Consider the following 24,081-nt stretch of genomic DNA (forward strand, 5'->3'; position numbering starts at 1 on the left):
TCAGATTTCCACAAAACCTAAGCTCATTTGTGCACCAACCTCTACCAAACAGCCACTGAGGGATCAGGAGTGGCCGTCCTGAGCACTGGGACACGATGGAGAATTCCTGGCTCTGACCCTCTGCACAAATTCCCAACCCACCCCTCCCTGCTGATGGCAAAGCCGAGCTGGTGGAGCCCAGAGGGGCTTTGGGGAGCACCTGGAGCTGCTCAGCTGGAGGAAACACAATCCCAGCCACTGAAAGGGAACTTAGGAAGAGCACCAGAGCTTCCAGCAGCAGGGGAATTTCAGCACTGCCATTCTGCAGCACCAGAGAGAGCTGAAAGCCATCAGAGAGCGGCTCGAGTTTCACCTGGATCAGAATGTTTGCTTTTTCTCCTGCCTCTGATGAATTTGAGCTGACTTTTTATGCTGATAACCCTGATTTGAAACAGCTCTATCTGGAGAGCATGTTCCACTGCAGGCATTCCTGCTGCATGACAGATGCAACTGTTCTGAGCCAGCACTGCTTCCAGTGCCTCCAGCAGCTCCATTCCATTCCTCTTCCAGACATTAAATGTACATTTATACTCATTAATGGTAAGAAAATAAATCTACGGGGGAAATAAATTCCATATTCTTGTATTTCATCCAGACAGTCTGCCTTTTTTCTTGAATTCAAAACCAAGTTTCCAAGGTTCTCTACTGATTTCTCCAATACAGATATCTATTTTTCATTAAAAAGAATCACCTCTGGCTGCAAAGCCTGGCTTCCACTGGATACTGATGGAATTCACAAACTAAGAAGAAAATAAAGTCCGTGCACCAGTGGATATCACACTCAGCCCCCAGTGTTCAGCTGGTCTGGTGAAGGTTTGCAGCAAGAATAATTTACTGTCTAAAGGCCCAAAATGGAGAGTTTTGCTGTGAATCTTTCTGGCTTCCCTATCTCAAACCCCGCTCTAAATTAAACCAATATTCTTATGCAAACACACCTTGCAAGTGACCATTTTATTGCAATCGTGGTTTTGTTAACAAAAGAGGTTCAAAGCCATCATTTAATAATATTTCCCTTGTCAGGTGCCAGCTGCTTATCAGAATGGGGCACCTCAGGCAAGAAAATCTTAAATATTTCTGTATTATCCCTTTCCTTGCCAATTCTAATATGTGGTATCTTTAACACTGAATGTGGGTCCAATATTAACATTATGCTGCACTATAACATAAGGAGAAATTGCAGAAGTATTTTGGAGGTGCAAAGTTTTGCTTCTGTTATTAAAAACCAGCCTGTGCTTGCTTTGATGCCTGCTGGATAATTTCCAGGGCTCTGGTTGGGGATGACAAGAGTGAAGTGCAGGACAGGAGCAGATGTGCTACTGGAACACAGGCAGGAAAAAAAATAAAAGATATTCAGAACACAAAAAAACATGACTAAGTGAAAGAAGCAGAATAAAAAATTAATAATCTTGTCACTGAAGAAGTACCAATCACATTAAAATTAGAATTGACCTGTAACCCTGCTCAGAAGAAAAAAAAATAATACATATACAAAACCCATGCTGGTGCACTTCATTTTAGTGTTATTAACAGATTCTAGAATCATTCTACAGCCCAATTTCAAAACCCCTTAAGCCACTTTCTTTCTCCAACATTATTGGACCTGGAGCCAACAGAGAGAAGCAGAACAATTGTAGAAATTTAACATTTCTGCACAGGACGGGCATAAAGAAATCCATAAATGAATTCTTGCTAAGTGCAAGACTTCAGAAAGGATTCCTGGAACAATACTGACATTACTACTAGACATTAAACAAGAAAATAAAAAGGAGATAAGCTGGCAGGATCCATCTGCAGGGATGTCTGTTGCCTTCAGAGAATAAACAAACTCTTCCTTAAAATACACATAAACACAATCAAATCATTAACCTGCTCCAAAATATCAGCAGCACTGGCACAGTGTCTGTGTTCATGGATTTGGAGCTTTTTTCTCCATAGGAACATCAGAGTAGAGTGTGATACAGACCCAGAAAATATCTCACAGTGTATTTTAGAATTATTGCAAAGGGGAAATGAACAGCTTTGAGTCTCTCCATCCTTTCCTGCCATTTGTTCCTCCTCCCCAATGTTTGGGTGGACACTCCCAACCTGCTGCTCTCCAGGCTCAGTAATCTCTTTGCTCCTGAAGCTGCAGAAACAGAGGAAAAATCCAACATTTGCACGGAAAAACTGGAGACTCAAACCTGTATTTATCCCAAATTTCCTGGAAGTGCAAAGGCTGGAATACTGAGGTAAGTTTTCAGATTGGAAGTGTTTTCCCACTCACCTCAGACAATCAGGGTGGGAACAAGATGAGCTTTAAGGTCCCTTCCCAGGTAAATCATTCCATGGTTCTCTAATAAAATAAGCAACTACACCAGAGGATGAAGAAAAAGGAATGCCCAAGAAGAGCTAAAAGAATATAGTTTAAAATTAATAAGCAGAGGAGCCTCTTTAATTTGGAGCAGTGTCATCTGTTAATTAATATAAATACAAATTAATTACAAACCAAATGATTCAAGACTATTTCCCTGAAGCAGCTTCAATCTAAGTGAAAAAAAAAACCCTGACACGTAGAGAAGTTAATCAACTAAGACTTCAATTCATTAGTTTATTCTTTTTTTACATAAAAAAAAAAAATTACAACGTAAGGATTTGAAAAGCCGAGTAAACTGGATTTCACACGCACACATTTTGCCAAGTCACAGGGTTCAACCACCTGGAGTGCTATTTTCTGATTTTCTCATTGAACAATATACACAGTAAGAGCCTCAGGACAAAGCCAGACACCTTTTTTTCTCCCCAGTCTTGAAGGTGTGCAACTGAATCTGCACAGAATCCTGTGGAACTTCCAGCTTCCCCCTCAGTTTTGTTCACAGGACTGCAATTCCAGTGGATTTCCACCCAGGAAGGCTCCAGCATTCCACACCACCACCCTCCCCCAAGCTAAAATATCCCAAAGTATTGCACAGTTTTGTTCACAGGGCACAGACAAGAAATGGATCCCTCAGTACCTTCAGCCACCCCATGGAACAGAAACTGATGGAGCTGGGATCAGGATGCCACGAAGAGATGGAGAAGCAGGGCACTGAGAAAGGGAACAGCTCCTGCAGGGCACAAAGGGTGGAATGCAGGGCTCTGAGCTGCTGGAGGTGGGACAGGTCACCAGTGCCACTGGCTGAGCAAAAGCAAGAACAGGACAATTTTAAGGCAAGTCCCAAAACAGGGAGCTATTTACTTTCTAGGCACGATTTCAAGCTATGCATCAAGGCTCCTGCTTTATCCTTTATATGGTCAGTAATTTATAGGTTAACAAGAATACAAAAAATAGTCTAAATGTCATTTTTAACGAATCAACTTTTAGCTGGATTTTTATTACTTGCAGCTTGTATTTCATTACTTGCAGATTTATGAACACTTTTTAGCACTACTGTTGTTTGTCAGGCCCACATAAAGCAGTTCTAGATCTATATTGCTCTCGTTTGTTCAAAGTAGTTTTGGTTGGAAATGGTTAAATTTAAAATAACTCGTTCTATTGCAGATGTTTCTACATTTAAGATGTGCTGTACTTGAGAAAGGAGGCAAGGTGCCTCTTTCTCTGCTGTCTTTGTCCAAGGGATCACAAACAGCTTTCCCTCTGTGAAAGGTCTGTACAGTAAAAAAGGGGCAGAGCAAGACTCTACAAGGACAAAGTGTTTGCAGTGAATTACCCCCAGTTTGTCCACCCACTGTCACCTCACACAGCAGGACACTGGTCCCACTCATCCCTGCACAGTCCACACCCGAGTTCCTCTGCAATCAAAGCGTGAGGAACTGGAAATGCACATCCCGGGGCAGGATCTGGCCCCCCAGCCAGGTTACAAGTGAAAATGTAGCCTTTCCCTAAATGCCAGATGGGATGGACACTGCCAAACACAGGCCACGCTTTAGGGAGCCTGGGCAGACACCGGGCAGGGTGTGACAGTGCTTCTGTGCTGGGCACCAGTCCTGGGCATCACCTGCACAGGAGGAATGTGTGGGACACACAGGGACAGCTCTGCTTATCAGGACAAGCTGAAAGAAAAAGGAGAACTGAACAAAGCACAATTCCCTGAAATCTGGACTGAGAAGGCTGCGTCTCACTGGAGATCAACTTCCACCAGAATGCTCCTCCTAATGATTGACAACTGCATCCAAGGACTTAGACTCATTAAAAAAACACACAGGTAATTCCCCTGACATTTATCAAATAAAAAGGGTTTAACAAAAAAATGGGGAAGTAATCTCAGAAAATAAATTACAGTAGCATGACAACATTTGGCTTCTTTAGTGTGACCACGTGCTTATCCTGCTGTGAAGATCATGGCAGATCCAGTTCCTGTCTCGGAATTATGAGATGTCTGTGACAATAAACGTAGAAAACTCTGCTTGCTACAAGCAAATGTCTGATATCAGTTTCACCTGGTCACAGATTATATGTAGACAGCCTTCTCTGGCCCCAAAATAAATACTATATAGGATTCTTGCAAGTTCCAGCATATTTAGACTCAAACAGAAAACTCAGGTCCTCCTTTCTTCCCTCGCAGTAGGAGTCTCCTGATCCGAAATCCTGCGAAAGGGTTGATCCACAGGAGGGAGGGCTGGCCCCCAAAAACAGATTTCATCCCTTCCCAGCGGAGCCTGCGCTCCCACGTTGGCTTTTCACTCTTGAGTCTTTCAATCTCCTGTAAATAAACACAGGCAGGGATGCACTGCTAAGTCCAAGGTTTAGCTTAATCTAATGCTGGCTATAAAAACCAAGGTTTGCGTTTTCATTGTGTTGTTTCATTGTGTTGTTCCTCAGCTGATTCGTTTCTTACTGTTATTTATTAATTCTAACTTCTTCCTTAATAATGTTTTAGCCCCGTGGATACAGGGCAGAAGATTTAGAACATAAAATATGTACAAAGAAGGTTGATCTACCTCTATCTCTTTCCCCCTCAAGCTAAAAGACAAAAACCCCAGAAAAGCTGATGGATCCACATGCACTATCCTACACCACAAGTGGGTTACTCAGTTAATGAAAGCAGACAAGAAGGCTCCTGCTCCACAATTACTGGAGGCAGGATTACTCTCCCAAATACATTACTTTGGTGGTCATTTTTTGTGCTTCTCACTAATGAAGGCTCAATATTTACCAGTTGTTTTGCACTTACTCTTCAGTACAGAAATACACTTTTAAACATGAGAAAATATGGAACAGTCACAGGATTCAATTTCCTCATGTTTCCAAGTAATTATTCTCTCCAGATGTGACACTGCAGATGTAAGGACAAGGGAGCCAATGGCCCAAACTCTGTTTTATCCTCTGATAAAACGTATCACAGTGAGGTGAGAGACAGTGATTTTCAGTGTAAAATTGAGAAAAGCAGACACTTCCCGTGGCACCCAGTAGGAATTTTGCCAGCTGAGAAGGGAAAGTCAAACCTCAAGTCAGAAGCTTTGCATTCTTTGTCATTTAAAACCAAATTACAAAATGTCAGAAAAGCAAATAGTGCTAGAGCTTCTGTTAGAAATCAACCCCCAGTAAACCATTCCAATCTTTTCAACTGTTGAAAATAAAAATGATGAACTATTGAAGTTTTGCAACTTTCTCCAAAATAAGAGCCTTTCCTCATGCAAATAAAACCACATCTAATCACATCTTCCCAGAATAAATTTTACAGAATACAAAAAAGTCAAGGTTTTTACCGTTTCATCGTTGCATATTGAGTGGATTTGGGTGCCAAACATGACTGCAGTGAAAGTGAGAAACAGAAAACCCTCAAGGCACAAGAAGATCATCAGGATCACAGTTACAGGTGGGGAGAAGTCACTGCACTCTGTGAAGATGAGATATTGTAGTTACAAAAAAAAACCCAACAGCAAATTGTAGAGCATGTCCTACATGTCTGGCACTTGAAATAATATTTCACATTTAAAACAAACTTCTGATTTTGCAGCAGCTTTATTTGCTGATCAAGAAAATAAAGAATTTTATGGAAGCAACAGTTCTGGCTTCCTATAAAGCACATGGTAACTATCTCTGCAATCCTGCCTCAGGATTTCAAGGCTATCAAATAAATGTTTGCACATGAGGTGAGTGAAGAACTCAGAACTGCACATGAGAGAGCAGCTTGGAGCCTCCTGCATGACAGATGCTGTAAAACCATCCCCACTGTCAGCCCTGACTTGCTAATACAGATGTTCCACTTGGCTGTCATTGCTTTATGAATTTTTTTTTTTTTTAATTCTCCAAAGTAATCAGGTTCTGCCTCACACTTCTATCTCTGGAAAGCCTCTGATCACCTGATTAATTCAATTATATTTTAACAAGGACAACGTACAGGAAGTGAATGTTTCAAATAAAACAAAGTTCTAAGAGTCCATCTATTTAATGAAATACCCATTAAAAAAATAAAAATCACATGGATTTCCCTGCTTCTTCATTTGCCAAAAGAACACTTCAACAATCTGCCAAAAGTACAAGACCAGAAAGAGCTCTGGCACATTGGAACATTAAGAAATACAAGCCAGAAGCTTAAATAAAAAATAAATAAATAAAAAAAAAACCAAAACTGGGATAGTTCAGGGAATTTCCTTTCTGCAGGAGCCCCACAGCTGACTCCAGTAATGGAATGAGGGAGAAATCTGTTTAAATTTTAGGTGCCATTCCCACAACTGAGGTGGGGCACACAAAGCCCAGATTTAGGTGGTGTAGTGCTGAGGTGCCTGAGGACCAGCTCAGTTTCCTTCCTACTGCAGGAGTAGTGAATTACTACTGTGTGTAAAGGGAGTGAGAATGCCCCTGAGAGCCACAGCTCTCACAGAGCATGACTGAAGGAAAGGGGACAAAAAACCCAGAAGGCAAAAGGAGAGTGATGGATAAACAGATCTGAAATGTTTTAAGGATATCACTGAAAGATGGGGCTCAAATAGGAATGCTATGACTTTTCCCTAATATCTACTAGACTTTGATAATGAAAATTAAGTATTTATTTGCTCACCAGTCCACTGCCCTCGGACACAGGAGAAGAACTGAAATCCACAGAGTACAAGAGCATGAGCTGAAATTAGGGCTATGTACATCTGCAAACAAGAGACAGCACCATTTCACTCACTGTCACTGCATAAAACACAGCAAAACCAAGAAACTTTGGAACAACAGCACAGAATTAAAACCAATATGGGTAGAAATACCTTGCACAGAAGGAAAAAAACCACCCAATTTAACAACACAATCATGTCCTAAAGCCATTCCTCACTAAGCACAACCTAAATTGTTAGAAACAAGATAGATTCAGACTAAAATCAAGCTGCTGTTGCTGCTCACTTACCGTAAACAGAACAAAGAATCTCTGATTTTTCTCCCCCACACAATTGTTCACCCACGGGCAGTGGTGATCCATCTTTCGGATGCATCGCTTGCAAATACTGGAAGAAAGGACAAGAGGCTTCTGTTGAGAAATTGTATTTTAAATGTAGAAACAAGGGCAGCCAGTGGTCACAGGATGATGTGCTGAAATATTTCTTGACAAAGTCCAGACAGGGATTTTACTTGCATTTCTTTAAAGAAACTATTTGTTCCCTCTCACAACTCAGCTTTTGGTTGCTCCAAAACGGACTGTGTACATAAAATACTCCTCACAATAAAAAACTATCAAGCAAATCCAGAATTTCAGACACCTGTAGCTCAGAACAAGCAAAGCTTCAGCTCTCTCTCATTCAGTATTAGTAAGACTTTTTCCCTTCTGGAGAAGTTTTTTAGATAAAGTCAATATTTCACTTTGACAGGCTTTGAAGTTGTAAATTTTATTTGTGGATAAGAAGAAATCTAAGAAATTCACATCTTCAAGGGAGAAACTGTCACTCTTGAGGTCTCACTGGCCACAAAACTCTAAATTTATGTAATCAAAATCTCAACTAAAGCACAGCTTACAGTATCAAACCTTGCTTCCTCAAGAGAAAACACAAATATTGAAACTATAACCAGCACTTATGGAGTAGCTACTTGTTCATGACTGCTTGAACACTCCTGTTCTCTGCTGGTTCACTTGGTTCCTGCCCAGTTTTGAGTCAAGGCCATGTCCACAGAAGACAAATAAATACTCCAATAACTCCATTTTACATCTGCCATACAGCAGCAGTGGGCTCAGTTCTGCAGCCAAATATGAAGAATTACACACCAAAAACGAAACAGTTGTAACATCTGTTGTAGTTCTTCATAAATCAATAGCTTAAGCAATGCTGATATTCCATTTTCCCAGCTTTGTACTTAGGACAGCCACACACTCAGTGCTCCAGATTTTCCCACAGAATATCCAGAATATTAAACATTTTCACTTCAGCAGTAACCAAGCTAAAGAAGCCTAAAAAATGCAGGCACTGTTATTCAAACCCCTTTAACACAGGCTGATTTATGTGTGGTGTCTACAAGTACTGCAGTGACAAACCACAAAGCAAAGCTGGGTGACTGTCACTGGAGAGACAAAAGAGGGAGGTGTGGGGGGAAATCAATGCTCTGAGGCAGAAAATAATTTTTAAGTCATCACATTTGTATGATTCTAAAGTAATTCAGCACGAGGCAGAGCACACCATGTGCAGGTTATGGGGAAGAATCCCAAATGAAGCTGCCTTTGCTCTGGGCTATCAAAACCCAGCCCCTACATTCCCCCTGCCTCCTGTTTTATGGACAGTAAAGAGGATTCATCCTCTGCTACAAATGACTTTTTAAATACAAGTGAAAATCCCAATACCAGATGAAGACCACAACCACTCTCTGGTGCAGGAAAACTGGGTATCACTCGAGAGGAGACATTCAGCAGGCTCCTCAAAAGACTTTCCTTGCCTCTCATTTCCCTGAGTAGCACAACCAGACAAGGCTCCTGATGTGCCACAGAATCTATGCCAGCACTCTAAAAAGCAATATTAATGTGGAGTGCTGAGTAAAATCCTACCCAGGCTCAATTGAGCTGGAGGCTGGAGGATGTGAGGTGGGCAGGACTTGATTCTGCTCATTCAGAATTTCTCACAAGCCCACACAGAGCTCTCACAAGAGCTCAGATATCTGGAACCCTGCCTTCATTCCTGATCTCCCACCAACAATCTCACAGCAATGCTTCAAGCAGTGGTTCTGCCTTCTTCCTATCCCATCCCTTGTATTTTATTCCTTTTTATGCAGCAGGAGTTTGGGGAAATCCCTCCTTCAGCTACACCCAGGGTTTTTCACAAGAGAGAAGCAAACAGAACAAGCACCTGTGGATGGAGGAAAGTCTCTCCTCCAGCCCGGAATTGCTGCTCCATGAACTCAGGCAGGTGCAATTACAGCTCTGAATGCCAAAGATAACATTCAGAAAGACACAGCTAAAGACTCAAGAGAAATGGGTGTGGATAACAAATATTCCCTGGGAGCCTGGTGGAAACATCTCAGTGACTTTATTCAGAGTAACAGTTCCACACACACAAACACAGGCACTCAGAACAGGCAGAAATGATGACAGCTGTGCTCCTTCAGTGAAAATGAAATCCCATTCACTCAGGATGGGGCTCTTCCCTGTGCTGAAAATGTTAACTGCTCACTAAAACATCACTTTAATTTCATCACTTTATTTCAGAGATGCTTAGCTGTAGATAAAAGGTTCTTGCTCTTTTCCTCATCACTAATGTGTATTATGAAACTATTTTTCTTCCTTAAAAGAACTTCTGTTGCAGTGTTGCACAACAATTTTCGTAACTACATCCTAAGAGTCTCTTCTGTTAATAATTTACTACTCAAAACATGCATTGTGGCTCTCTCTGAGTGTAAGTATTTCCCAACAGCAACCAACTTCAATTTCCATTTTCAAGTCTCTTCTATCAGCAAATTGCCACTTTGAATACTTGGGACTAGATCATCCTTTTAATGTCCTTGGAATGGGTTTGCAAACCAATAAAAGAATTGGCAGCATAATCAAACAAACCCTTTTTCTATTGGGTAAACTCCTGCAGTGATAAATTGAAGGCAAAGAATCAGATTAACAGAAACAAAGACAATTAAACCAGAAATCCAGCTGCTGAGGAAAACATGACAGCAGCCTCACAACACTTTCAGGCTCTGGCTTTCTCTTTCAGATGTTCTGTGGAGCCAGCGATGCACTAAGCAAGCCCCAAAATGCCTCTTTTGACCTTAGGTAAAACATCTGACAGAATATTTGACCAAAGATTAAAACAATTCCTCAGACACACAAAGCTGGATCCCCAAACAGGTGCTTGGGGAAAACAAACCCTTTGAAAATACCAGGCATTTCCTTTATCACAAACATTATCCATTCTTGCTCTGCTTTAAGAATAAATGTTGCTCAAATTCCTGCTATAAAGAAGGTATTTGAGCTCCAGGATCTCTGATACTCCAACTCTTTTTCTGTCACATGTATTCCAACAGATGATATCTTCACTTAGGGCTCCTTCCAAATTAGCAAATCCTACCAGGACCAAAGATGTGGGAAATGCTTTCCATAGATACCTGCAAGGTCTCTATAGGAATCAACCTGAATATGGGATGAGAAAATGAGTGAGATCCAGCCCATCTTTGCAGGGGCTCCCAGATGTCCCTCAAGGACACAGAGCCAGGCCATGTGAACACTGCACAGCTCTCCTGGATCCCCAGGGATTTTCCAGGAGCAGCTGGGCTGCCTCCACCCCCAGCCATCCTGCAGGGAACACTCCCAGGCTGATAAAGCAGCAGCAGCATCCCTGCACAGCACAGCAGCCCTGGGAGCTGCACCTGAGCAAAGCCAGCCTAAAGCATGCACAAACCAACTGGAGATCGCTCCATCCTCGCCTGTTTATCCGTGGAACTTCTCCCTTCACACTCCAGATCCAAAAACCCACTCACAGCTGAGAGAAGAACAGGAGCTCCATGCCAAGGCTGGGTATTTATAAACGGGAGCAGCTTCTCAGCCGTAGCACTGAGCACTGACACACACGAGGCTTTTAATTTAGAACCCACAGAGCTCCAGAATCATCTCAGAGTCCTGACAAGGCTCTGCTCTGTTCTTTTGACAGGCACCAACTCAGAGATTTCAATTTAGCACTTCTCACAATTCCACACACATCACTCCCCACACCTAGAGAGCCACCAGAAGCATTTGCATCTTTATGTAAGCCCTGACTATGCAGTCACAGCTATTTTCAACTGGCACACAATAAACACTACAAAAGCATTTCCACAGTGCCTGAAAACTCCAAAGATTGAGAATTAAAAATATACATTTACTATCTCTTCCACAGCATGTTTAGTTCAAATAATCATCATTTCTGTCCTTATTGGAATGGATTTTCAATAAGTGGAAGTGCATTTAACCAATTATTCATGCAACTCCGGGAAAATAATCTGCCAATTCACATATAACTTCAAATGCACTGCAAGGAAGAGATGACACAAAGTAATCATTTAAAACTACTCTAAATTTTGTTGATTTAAGACTGCAGGAGTCACTTCTTAAATTGGCTCCTCTCAGACATTTCTTAGAGATTCTTTTCTTTGCTCTGCATTACCCACAGCATAACAATTGGAATGATGTGCAGGAAAAGATATTCACTGATCAAAACTATTTAAGACATCAGTGCACAGTTGTTTTAATAAAATCTTAAGAGTTTCTTACTTCTCTCCCCTCATCCATAGTCATCTGGACATTACACTCATAAAATACTCTGCAATGTAGGAATTTGAAAGTTTAGTGGATACCAAAAGAAATTTGTTGGGGAAAAAAATGAACAAATATCAGGAATGTTATTCCATGCCTCCAAATGCAGAACTGTTTATGGAACTCTGGCATACCTGCAGTGGTGTGCACGCTCAGGTTTGATACTACAGCACTTGGGACATTTGTAGATCACTTCTCCTGGTTTCAGTTGCAAATTATCCATGTACTCTTTAGTGGCATTTCCTTTGGGCACAGCCCCCTGAAATCATTTCAATTAGAGGAGAGAAAGCTTCTTAAATGGCATGAGAGCATTTAAAAATACATTTCATAGACTTCATACCAGTAACCTCAGGATAATTGCTGAAATAAGTTCATTTATTCAAAGCAAGTCTGCTATAAGCCAGAATCAATTCCAAATGAATAAATTACCTCTGCTTGACCTCAAATTCAGCTTTATTCCAGCAAGACTCATCTCTGGCCAAGTATTAGCTTAATTCTCATAGAATATCCTGTCACCAGCCCACAGAAATGAAGAGGGAGACACATCTTACCCTGCAGATACAAGCACTGCCCATCATTTGCTGAGGAGTTACCCTGAGTATTTCTTGTGGCATTTGATTAACGGGCCAAGCCATCCAGAGAAGTTAAATCAGCAACTACTTGAAAGATGTTATTTCAACTCTCTGAAGATTTAACCACCTGCCCCAAGTTTTGAGAACAGTCTTTTTTTTTTCCTAAAATCTTTCGCTTGGACACTGTTAGCAGGACCAGCACTGGCTTCTTTACTCTTCTGTATTGTGCAGCTTCATGGTAAAGAGTGGAACTGATTCAAAAGAAAAATAATTGACTGGGAAAAGAAATTAACTTTTAGTGATTAGTTCTCTGATCTGATTAACACAGAGCTGCACTCTGAGTTCAGGATCTATATTTGGATTAGTCAAGAGAAAATAATGGACAGCACCATTGTCACCCTGCTCATTTATGGAGATAATTCCTTATCTGTGAGGGGAAGTGATTGTGAAATAAACTGGGATGTGACAGCCAAGTGGATTTTCTGTACCAACTGCTCCAGGTCAGCACTTCCTTCACACAGGGAGAGCCTTCTTCAGGCCAGCCTAAGCCAGCTGCAACATTCTACAATTAATTCTCATTCAAAAAAAGCCCCCTGGCAATATGAGCACTTGACACAGACACCTTAAGAAGTTCTGGGACAGAATTAAGAAACCAGCAGGAACTCGGATTCCACTGCCAAACACCCCTCTGCTGAGGCAGGGAGTTTTTGTTACCCATGGACTGGAAAAATAACTTGTTGGCCAAGACACAGCCCAGGTCCTGTCCCAGGTGAGCTCTTTGGCTGAGTGGTGCTTCAAACCTGACCAGGTGCTCACAGGGGTACACAGAGACCTCCTGAAACACTCATGTTGTACTCCTGAGGTGGATTTTGCAATCTGAACATTCCTACCCCAGCTAATATTTGGTGTAAACATCTCACATTCCCCTGTTCACCTGCTGCAAGGATGAGAACACCTCAGACCACGCTTTCAAGCATTTTCCTGACAAAAATAGACTATTTCAAAAACATCTTCCACAGTCACAGCCAGCCACCAAAAATCTATTTTTATAGTTACAAGAGTAAATTCAATTCACATAAGTTTTGAGGCAGTTCATTCCTTTCATCTTAGCTTCTGTCACACAGTTGTGTCTTCCATTCTGGGAGTCAGCATAAAAGGAATGGAGGAAAAAAGCAGTGACTCATCTCAGTTTGGATCATAAAAAACACCACAGGTCTAGAAAGACACCCAGTTTTACCAGCTCATATTTATAAGCAATAAATCCTTAAACCATTAACTCCCTTAGCTGTCACAGTTTGTAGAAGTTGTGATATTTCATCACTGGGTGTGGACAGAAGTAAATCAATGCCTTAGAAAATCATTAACTACAACACCCTGCTGGGTTTTTGAACTGCTGCTCCCTTAACTTCTCTCTACACAGAAAATCTCCATTTTTCTCCAAAAGTCTGGAGAAAATAGATGTTTTTCCCAGATTTATTCCCTAAAAATAGCAATAGATTTTAGTACAAGATCAACCATTTCATCTCTTGAAATCCTGAGGTGTAAAAGTTCTAAGAAATGAGCACTTTCAAGAGTGCTCTCAAAAGCACACTCTTACACCTACAATGCTTCAATGTGTGCTCAGCTTAAATCTCCCTTCCCTCTGACTCCAAATATTCCAAGACAAAAATGCAGGAATCACATGGGACAGTGTGTTTTCCATTATGCCAAGTGTGCCTGAGGTTTTGCAGCAAATCCACCTCTAAAAGTTCTTCCACGTGCCACAAATGGCAGCATTTCAAGAGATGCAAAAGGATGAAAGTACAAATTTTGAAAATAAATCTGATGAAAAAAAAGCAAGAAAAATAAGGACAGAGAAGACTAAACTTTATTAGCTTCTTCAGGACCTAGAGTAATATTTTACTGGTTTTTTTTGAGTCTAACACTTTCATAAGTTTTATATTGACTGCTCCTCCATGGTTTCATTAATGGAGTAACAGGAGAAGTAGAGGTACCATCCTGATGATAAGCACAGGTATCATCAAAACCTTAAGAGTTTTGAATCTAACAGGAGGATTTTGAATTTAACAGGAGGATTTTGAATCTAACACGAGGATTTTGAATCTAACACGAGGATTGTGACTCTAACACGAGGATTTTGACTCTAACACGAGGATTTTGAATCTAACAGGAGGATTTTGAATCTAACAGGAGGATTTTGAATCTAACAGGAGGATTTTGAATCTAACACGAGGATTGTGACTCTAACACGAGGATTGTGACTCTAACACGAGGATTGTGACTCTAACACTACTTTTCCCAGAAGGAGAAGACCTGGTATCACTTCTGTGCAAATGGAGGGGACAATCCAATGCCAAGGAACTCCTGGATACTTACTGGATCAGTGAGCATCGTCCTTAGATGCGACGACAGAGCCAGCACTGCCAAGCAGTTAAAGAGAACCCCGTTGATCACGGAGTACCAAAAGTCTTTGGAAGGCAGCAACATGACAAAAGTCACTACGAAGTCTGCATAGACCACCAGGAGCCAGGTCATGATGGCACAGACCATGCCACAGCCATCCCGGATGAACCAGACCCTCTCAGCCATGTCAGCCTCCGAGGAGGAGGAGGAGGAGTCGTAGCTGTCATTGTCGGCCAGGAGCGGGTGGTGCTCGACATCGCGGAAGCGGTGCCCTGATGACTGCATGGTTTGCTGGCCTCGCCCTGCAGGGGAAAACACACCACCACCACCATCATTATTATTAATTATTAATGAGGAAATAGAGTACAGCTGGCTCTGGGGTTTTGTTTCTGGGAGACAAAGCATGTTCAAGTTGAAATTAGAACTGGGATTTTTTTTGATTGACATCTGAGCGATTCTGTGACTACAGCAAGATGAACATGAAAGAAGGGGGGGACACATTTTAAGGTTTTGGTTTTAGGGTTTTTTTTGGGTTTGTTTTTAGTTTTGTTTGGTTGGTTTTAGTTTTGTTTGTTTGGGGTTTTTGTTTTGTTTTTAGTTTTTATTTCTTATTATTTTACTCTAATGTCATTGGTAATAAATTAAGCTGATTTCCCCAGGTCAAGCCTGTGACAGTAATTGCTGAGTGATCTCTCCTGCTCCTACCTCGACCCACAAGCCTTTTTTTTTTAATATTTTCTCTCACCTTTCTGAGAGAGAGACACAGACTAGCTTTGGTGGGTGTCCAGCCAGGGTTAACCCACCACTAACATGTAACTTCAGTGCCTGACAAAGGGATTTTAGACTGGTATCATTTCCATCATGCTGTGCTCATAAACCACTCCTCCTCTTCCATTAAAAACTCAACTTCTCTCTTTTATCTCAAAATAAAATAGCAAAGTCTTCATTAAACTACAGCTCATGTCTCTCTGAGAACAGCAAATTATGGCACCAGACTGTTGACTTTTCATTCTGCTCCAGCAAGTGAGGGAAGAGTAGAAAGGAAAACCAGGTTGGAAATAAAGCTATTCTAATACTTCACTCACAACAAACAACACAGCAAGTTAGAGAGCAGCTAAATTTCTTGACAAAAATGTTCTTGTTTTGGAAAAAACACAAGCCTGTTACAAAGATGTATTGGACAACTTATCAAATGGTCTCAGATCAGCCCAAACTTAAGGGAAACAAATGGTTCTGCTAAATTAACATGGCAACGGATTACATGAATCAGATTTTCAAAGAACGCATTAATTAATTTAATTTCAAACTCTTTCAGGGCTTTGTTGTCCTTCCAACGTGGAACAAAAACCAGACTTGAAGCCTTAACAGTTCTCATGAAAACAGAATTATATTCAAGACATCTCTCCCAAAGAAAGATATGGAATGGCAGAACTGAAGTGCTATCAACAAACAGGAGACAAATTAAAGCTTAAACATCAGGCCTCAAGAATATCCTGCTGCTTTAAAAGTATACTGTGTTCCAAAAATCATATTGATTCCTGCTATTAAAGGCCATGTCTGAGAGAAACCTGAAAGCATTTCTATTGATTTATGACAGGCACACAGAGGTCTCCCTTTTTCCCCCTTATTAATGGCAGCCTATACATGACTGTAGGGATTATGGCACTGCAATTTCCATCCCAAGACCTTGAATATGGGATCACTTTGTTCCTCTAGAATGGTCCAAGTGACCATTAGCAGGTGAAGACACTGGCACCGAGATGGTTTTTGATGAAGCTGTGTTTGTCCAAACCCTTTAAAAACTCTTCATCAGGAATCAGAAGAACACATTCTATCCAGGAAATCCTTCTGATCCTTAAGCCTTGATGTTAGAACCAGGCAGGAGCAATCCAAGAAACCAGAAATGAAAATAAATACATGCAGATGCAGCAGAGAGATGTGACAGCAACTGCAAAAATAGGAAGCTCCCAGGACACTGCGAGGTGTCTGAAGGACACATTCTCTGCTTGTGGAACAGAACAAACTGAAATTCAGCTCTGCTGCTTGGATCTATTACAATTTCTAGGAGTTAAATTGTATTTTCTGTTCACACATTGGGGTTTTTTGGACAAAATTCCTCTCTCTCACCAGAAAGCAGCTGCTAAGCCAAGGATGAAGATGTCACACACTAGAAAATTACCTTAGGAAAGAATGAACCGTATCTCCCTTAAAAGTAATTTAAGCTTAATTTAACCTAAATAAAGCCCTCTTTTCACCCAGTTCAAATCATCCTGATCCTTCTTAATGTCCAGAGTTAAAACTACAATCTGTCCCAATTAAGTCAAATAGCACTTTGGGACATCACCACCCCTTGTGGTCAAGAAAATTTAAGTGTATAAAGATACATAATTAGCAGTTGAAACATGAAGATAACCATGCAAATCAGCCGTTACTTCATCAAAAAAGGGCTTCTAAAACTTTAAAGGAATGTTTTAAGTATGGAATGGCACAGAATCACTGCTTTCATTTTGCTTAAATGTCTTAAAGACAACCAACAAAATTTTAGCACAATTAAAGAAATCCAAAACAAAACAAATACCTCAAAAATGTTTTGTATGTTATTCTGACATCCTGTCCTGCCTTTGGGTTATCCCTGGTTATTCACATAGTCATGTCTGATGTAATCTGAAAAGACATCACCAACAAACTGATTAACAAAGCTGCATCAGGAAAATACTGTTAAATACAAATAACAGATATCAACAGTAGCACTCTGACACATGCTGCGTGTAGCTCCAATGAAAAAGTTTGTGTTTTATTTAGAAAGCCAGGTACTTGAAACCTTGGCATTTTTCACTGTTAACTTTTGGAAATCACCACATGGCACTTGAAGCAGGATTGCAGCACAAACCTTGCATTACATTTCTATTTGGGGAAGAGAACAGAAGAGGTGTGGGCCTGAATTGCTGTCTGATTAAAGCTGCCTAAAGAAGCACCTAGGGTTTTATTCTCTACTTATTTGAAGTAAATTTTGAGATGTAGAATCACTCTTATTTGCAAGGGTAACAATATATTTTGAGAGTAACATAAGGATTCTGACATCTAAGAGCTACAGCAAATACACAGTCATTTTCTTGAAAAGCTTCTGAAAGCAGCTTGTTAGAAATTCATACTCCAAACACAACATTACTGGTGGAGTTCTTCAGTACCCATTTTCAAATGTTCCCAGTTCAAGGGGAATTGAAAAGGAGAAGTCTCTTACGTTATTTAAACAAACCCAAACTGCAAGACTAGATGGTAATGCAAATGTTTATTATGAACATATCAGAATTATTGAATAGATTGGGTTGGAAGGGACCTTCAAATGTCACCTAGTGCCACTCCCTGCCATGAGCAGGGACATCTCCCACTATCCCAAGTTGCTCCAAACCCCCAAGCAATCTGAGCCTGGACATTTCCAGGGATGAGGCATCCCTGACAGAGCTTCACCACCCTCACTGTGAAAAACTTCTGATATCAAATCCCAACAGACCCTCTTTAAGTTTAAAACCATCCCCCTTTATCTTCTGTATCACTGCAGGAAGTTGTGATTGCTTTATGGTTTGCTTTACAAATAAGCTTTTAGACTTCTCTTAAAACTTCACAATATTGTGAAATGACACCCATTAAGTTGTCACTGAGGTGGCATTTGGTGGCAGCTGAGCAGAGACACAGGAGCAGACAGGCTGAGTGTCTCCCATTATGTGCAGTGCCACCCACTCGTGGGGAGCTGGGGATGACAGGCAGCGGAACACGACACTCAGCCTCTATTTCGGCAGGTGAAATATTCAACTCGCAGCAATCAGCTGCAATTGCTCGTGGAGAGTTCACAAGGACGTGATTTGTTCACTCAGTCCCTAATCCCAACTGCAATCCTGTGCAAAATCTGTGTTTAGCACAGCCTCACCAGTTACTGGTTTATGTGCAAGTGTCCCCTCAGCTCAGCTCTGCAGGGATAATGGATTTAGGCATTCCCATGTGATCTGCCCCTTCCCTCTCCTCCCAGCTGCCCACACCAGTGCCCCCACCTGGGTCCCTGCGAGGGAAGAGGATCAATGTTTGAAAGCTCTCCCTTTATGAAGAGCTCAGCATCCCCACTGAGATGCTCACAGCTTCCCTCTACTCTTCATTTATTTGCTTCAATGCCTGTCCTAACCAAATTTACTCTTTGTTGCATACTTAGAGTACAAAAGGGCAAAGCATTTACACTTCAACCTCTAATACATCGAGCAACAGTTTTTAATTTGACCTCGTACAAATCTTTATCTAGCACCAGAAGATAACACCAGATTATTCAATGCTTCATGCCCAATGTTATGTTTGCACATGTGGTTATACTAAACCTGACCCAACCCTGTTCCACTTTTAGGTGTTATTTGAAATTCTCAGGTTGGGAATGTCTCATCTGACCTGCACCTCACTGGTACTGAAACTCAGGTCTAAAATGCAGATGTACTATTGGAATAAAAAAAACCAAACCACTTTTGAAGATGTTATAAATTCATGATCACCAGAAAGATGGCCTTGTAAGATCATTGGGTTTATTCAAAGAAGGTTGCAAAGGGCATTAGGAAGACAAATGACACAACACAACTAATTGTATCATAAGGCCCCTGAACTGGTAATTAAATTAAAAAAAACCAGGCACTTCAGGGTTAAGAACAGTCCTTTTCCCTGCTATTTTTTGAGGATAAATAGAAAAGCATTGTTGTAGGAAAAAAGAAAAGCTTATTTCTCTGTAATTTTTTTAACAAGTAAGAATTTATATACAGGCTAAAAATCCATCAGCTGTCAAAGCATCAAATTTTTTGGTTGCCTTTTCCTTCAAGCTACACAATGGACAGTTCCTAAGATTCCTCCCATTTCAGCGGTAACACAATAAAGAAAATGCCTTTATTTCAACATTTCTGATTGCTCTCAATAGCTGCAGAGACACCAACACATATTGCACATTAGAATAATAATCCTGCAGCACGTACATCCAATGGATTTAAATCCTACCTGGAAGCAGAGCACTGGTGGCAAATCAAAATTACAGCCCTGCAATCTCCCTAAGAGGTTACAGCATAAACATTAACTCCAGCAACTTGGGAGTTTTAAGTAAACCAAGCAGGCAAACCTCCTCCTGCACCCACAGGCAATTTGGACTGTTCACTGCTGACAGATAAATATCTATCAGATGATGCCTGCACAGAGTCATGTCTAATTGAGAAGAATCACCTACTTTTATTAGAGATCCAGGCAAGCCAAGCTGCAAAGGCATTTAAAAAGTAAGCTGTGGCTTGTTTCAATTCTTTCCCAGTGACTGGTCTAGCAGCCACCCTCTCAGCAATTTGGGAATCTGGGATGTCCTTAACGCAGCACACACAACTCTGGAGAGGAGCAGCTGAAATAAATTGTGATGGAGATCCATGATACAACCCCGAGTGTTACCATCAACTTATCCCCAAATCCACGCTCAGTGGCACAGCTCACCATCTCTCCAAAACCCTGCTGTTGTTCTTACAATATATTAAGTGTTTATCTCTTGAATTTCCCATTTATGCCTTGCAGCCTTTTCCTTGTGCTGGTCCATCTCTGCTCTCCTGCAGGCACACAGGGTCAGGCCACAGTGAGCATGGAATTAATGTGAGATTGTTAGTGTGCACACATTGAAGAGAATATTCACTAAGTACATATTTAATACAGTCAATTTTCAAGCTGCTGTAAAAATTCTCCTTAATCCAGCCCATAGGAAAACAGAGGAATTGCTCCTTTCCAGTGAAAAGGGGATGTGCTGCTTCTAAATCACCTCAGACTACAGGTATACAGAAATACTTCAGCATAACTATGAAGGTCTTATTGGGAAGTTGATAATCTAATTATTTATGCATTTTTTCAAACTGAAAGAGAAGAAATTTCATTTAGATATACAGAATGAATTGCTCCCTGTGAGGGTGGGCAGGCCCTGGCACAGGGTGCCCAGAGAAGCTGTGGCTGCCCCTGGATCCCTGGAATTATTCAAGGCCAGGGTGGATGGAGCTCTGAACAATCCCATCTGGTTGAGGATTGGTACCATCTTGGAACCATCTGATGGTTCCCAGAGGGGCTGGGAACAAGATGATCTTTAAGGTCCCTTCCAAGCCAAACCATTTCTATGATTTATGCCAGTAGCATCTTTATAAACATCCTCAAAACCCAGCAATGAGAATTCAGAGTAAAAGAATGTATTAAAAATGCAAGAAAACACCCCAATGCACGTATTCAGAACGCATATTTGTACAAAGTATCACAAAGCTTTGCTATCAGACATGGAATAGATCTGTGATACCAAATCACTCTTCCAAATGCACAAAGTAATACCAGAGATGTTCAACAGGATGTCTTTTCAATAACACATCTTTCACCCTGAGATGTGAAAGTCAAAGAAAATATATTACACGTGACTTTGCTGCCCAGCAAAGAACCAAACCCACTATCTGATCCACCAAGAGTTCACTGGGTACAGCAGCAAGGACAAAACGCTCCTGGATGAAACAACCTTCACCTGAGAAGGACACGAACACAATCTGTGGCTGGGCTTTGATTTCTGCCTCTTCTGGAACAGGGCCACAGGCTCAAATTCCGATTAGACTCCACAAGGCTGCAGGCTCACACCAATACCAACACTGGTGTGTGAAAGCTGAAAGCTTTACCTCTTTGCCAACAGCAATTGCATGGATCACACCCTACTTAAGAGAGTAATTTTTGTATTTCTAATTTTTGCATTCATCAGTGCACGCTCCATCCTCACACTCCACTGAAGAGAGCTCAGGTATCACATACAGTGATTGTTCTGTGGTATCAACCTGGCAAGCACATTTTTATGCCAGCTATTATATCCACATCCATGTCCATGTGATTCTTCCTCCTAGGTTCCAAAAAATAATGCTATTGGTCAAACTGTTCTCACTAGCAACTTCCAATATTCATCAGAGGAATGTTCAAGCCTTTGCTTCAATTATTCCTCATGCAAGACACATAAATCCTCACATTTCCTCTATGTTCTTCACGTTCAGCCATTCAACCACTGCGAAATTCCACGAATCCACTTTCCTTAAAAGTTCTCCATCCTCATAAAAGGCATAAAAAGAAATAATCAGATCTGTATGATAAAAAATATACTATGCTAAAGGAAAACCAAGAAGAGAGATAGAGTATTCAGAGAGATAAAAGTATTACCAATTCCTTTCAGCCACAGAGATCTCAGCTGTTTAATCTCAAACCGCTAAAATTTCACATCAGTTTCATCTCCTAATGAACCACTACGGCTCCTTTTTATCTGTAAATTTTCAAAGTCAGTGAGCATTCACTTCAAAAGAGCTAATTTAAGTCTGTTAATGTGAACAGTCACGGCGACTTCAACCTAATTATGTCTCCAGCAAAGCAAACAGTTACATCACTGTAATTCTGCATCCCGATACCATCATACGAGTGGATATTCAGCACAAAAAGTAGCCAGTGCTTTCCCAATCTCTTTTTTTTTATGGTACAGATCACACGCTGTGCTTGCTGCACGAACCCACCCTCTCGTTTTGACAGCAGTTTGCATTCCCACTTCCTGCAAGCGCTGTTCCCCCCCTCCTGAAAATGAGGAAAACGAGAAGCGCTTAAATCAGGGAAACTCCCCGGAGCAAGCGGCAGGGCACGGCCGGAAAGGTGGGAGTCCCATGGGAGCTGCCCGCTGCCCTTGCAGCTCCCCGCGGCGGCAGCTCGGGCTCCACAACACCGGCGCTGGGGCTCAGGGACACGGCCGCGCTTCTGCCCAGAGCTGCCGCCGGACAATTTTTAATTTTTTTTTTTTGGTGGGGGCGGAGGGGGTGTACATAACGCGGAAAGCGACAGGAGACGCAGAAACACCCCATGAACTGCGCCCAAGCCGCAGCCCAGCGCTCAGCCCGGCCTGAGGCGGCTCAGCCCCGCTAACCTTCCCCGCTCGCCCTTCCCGGGGCCACCGCGCTCCTTACCGCGGGGACCCGCCGGGCCGCGGGGAGGGACCGCGAGCGGATTTACCTCAGCAGCGGCGGCGGCAGAGGCGGCGGCCCCGCTGCCCTGGCGCGGTGGGGCCGGGCCCCGGCCGCTGGAGCTCCGCGCCCGCCGCCACCGCGCCCGCGGCTCCCGAGGCTCCCCAGGAGCCGCAGGATCCCGGAAGCGGCGGGGGCGGCGCTTCCGCGGCAGGCGGAAGGGACGCGCGCGCGGCCCCGCGCAGGCGCGGCGCCCTTGGCGCGGCCGTGAGGGCAGGGCAGGGCCGGGGCCGCTCCCGGGCGCACCCGCAGCGCCCTCATGGAGCGGGCACGGAGGGCAGTGATCGTCCCGACCCATCCCTGCCACCGGCAGGGACACCGCCAGCTGTCCCAGGGGTGCGCCGGGCCGCGTCCGACCCGGCTTGGGACACTTCCAGGGATGGAGCAGCCGCAGCTTCGCTGGGCAGTCTGTGCCGGGGTGTGCTCGCCCTCACAGGGGAGAATTTCCTCCTAACATCTAATCCGAACCTACTCTGTCAGTCTGAGGCCGTTCGCTGTGGTCCTGTCACTGCAGGCTGTTACAAAGTCCCATTCCATCTTTCCTGTGGGCTCCCTTCAGGCACTGCAAGGCTGCCATGAGGTCACCTTGAAGTTTCACTTTTCCAGGTGAACAAGCCCAGCTGTGCCAGCCTTTCCTCCCAGCAGAGCTGCTCCATCCCTCTGATCCCCTGGAGCCTCCTCTGGGCTCTCTGCAGCCGCTCCCGGTCCCTGCTGTGCTGGGCTCGGGGCTGGAAGCGGCTCTGCGGGTGGGGACATCGCCCTGCCCCTGCAAGGACCGAGCGCGCAGGCGGTGGGTGTTACTTGAGTTTCTCCACGAAGAATTTTTGCTTTATGTCTACGCATATTTTCCTGGTCATATTTCACTACAGTCCCTCATTAACTTGTACCTCGTCCCCGGAAGAGCCCGAGGCCAGGTTGGATGGGGCTCGGAGCAATTTGGGATAGTGGGAGGTGTCCCTGCCCATGGCAGGGTTTGGAATGGGATGAGCTTTAAGATCCTTTCTCACCCAAACCATCTGTGATCCTGTGATTTCACTTCTGAGAGTCTCAAGAATGTGATTTGGCACCTAATTCAAGAGCATGTTCAGCAGTTGTTCACTGTGCTTAAACATCAATAGTTAAATCGTTTGATATGGAAATATTACATGACACTCATTCAGGATGTCCCGCTGTGTATTAGGAAAAATGCAGACCCAGTGCCTCGAAAAGAAGAGGCAAAACAGCAAACCTTGAGCTGAGGATATTTTAAAAACAAATTTAAAACGCTGAAAGATGACAAACAGAAACGATGACAACTCGGGTATGCTCCTGCATCCTTTTTTTTTCTTGTAGCATGACCACCATCTAGCG

General features: G+C 42.6%; 1 protein-coding gene across 2 annotated transcripts; it reads right to left on the bottom strand.

The window, feature by feature from the left end:
* Positions 1 to 2,593: 2,593 nt before the first annotated feature.
* On the bottom strand, positions 2,594 to 22,789 carry ZDHHC7 (zinc finger DHHC-type palmitoyltransferase 7). 2 transcript variants are annotated; one of them, XM_053987624.1, is made up of 8 exons: positions 22,721 to 22,789; positions 17,250 to 17,335; positions 14,645 to 14,973; positions 11,831 to 11,955; positions 7,350 to 7,446; positions 7,020 to 7,101; positions 5,725 to 5,855; positions 2,594 to 4,718 (listed from the first exon to the last, which is right to left on the bottom strand). In XM_053987624.1, exons 3-8 carry the CDS (start codon positions 14,954 to 14,956, stop codon positions 4,542 to 4,544), a joined length of 924 nt encoding a protein of 307 aa, XP_053843599.1. In that variant the 5' UTR covers positions 14,957 to 14,973; positions 17,250 to 17,335; positions 22,721 to 22,789; the 3' UTR covers positions 2,594 to 4,541. The 2 variants fall into 2 exon arrangements, with proteins under 2 accessions (XP_053843599.1, XP_053843600.1); XM_053987625.1 differs by lacking the exon at positions 17,250 to 17,335 and having other exon boundaries at positions 22,721 to 22,780.
* Between the last annotated feature and the right edge of the window lie 1,292 nt (positions 22,790 to 24,081).

This window comes from Vidua macroura, chromosome 11, assembly GCF_024509145.1.
Source record: "Vidua macroura isolate BioBank_ID:100142 chromosome 11, ASM2450914v1, whole genome shotgun sequence".
NCBI classification, from domain to species: Eukaryota; Metazoa; Chordata; class Aves; order Passeriformes; family Viduidae; genus Vidua; species Vidua macroura.

Bases quoted from the DNA above. Each gene is read 5' to 3' on its own strand.
- ZDHHC7 (XM_053987624.1), bottom strand. From the start codon at position 14,956: ATGCAGTCATCAGGGCACCGCTTCCGCGATGTCGAGCACCACCCGCTC. The intron at 5,856-7,019 runs GTGAGCAAATAA...TCATCTTCACAG, and splicing joins TGTCCGAGGGCAGTGGACTG to AGTGCAGTGACTTCTCCCCA. The intron at 4,719-5,724 runs GTAAAAACCTTG...GTTTATTTACAG, and splicing joins CAATATGCAACGATGAAACG to GAGATTGAAAGACTCAAGAG.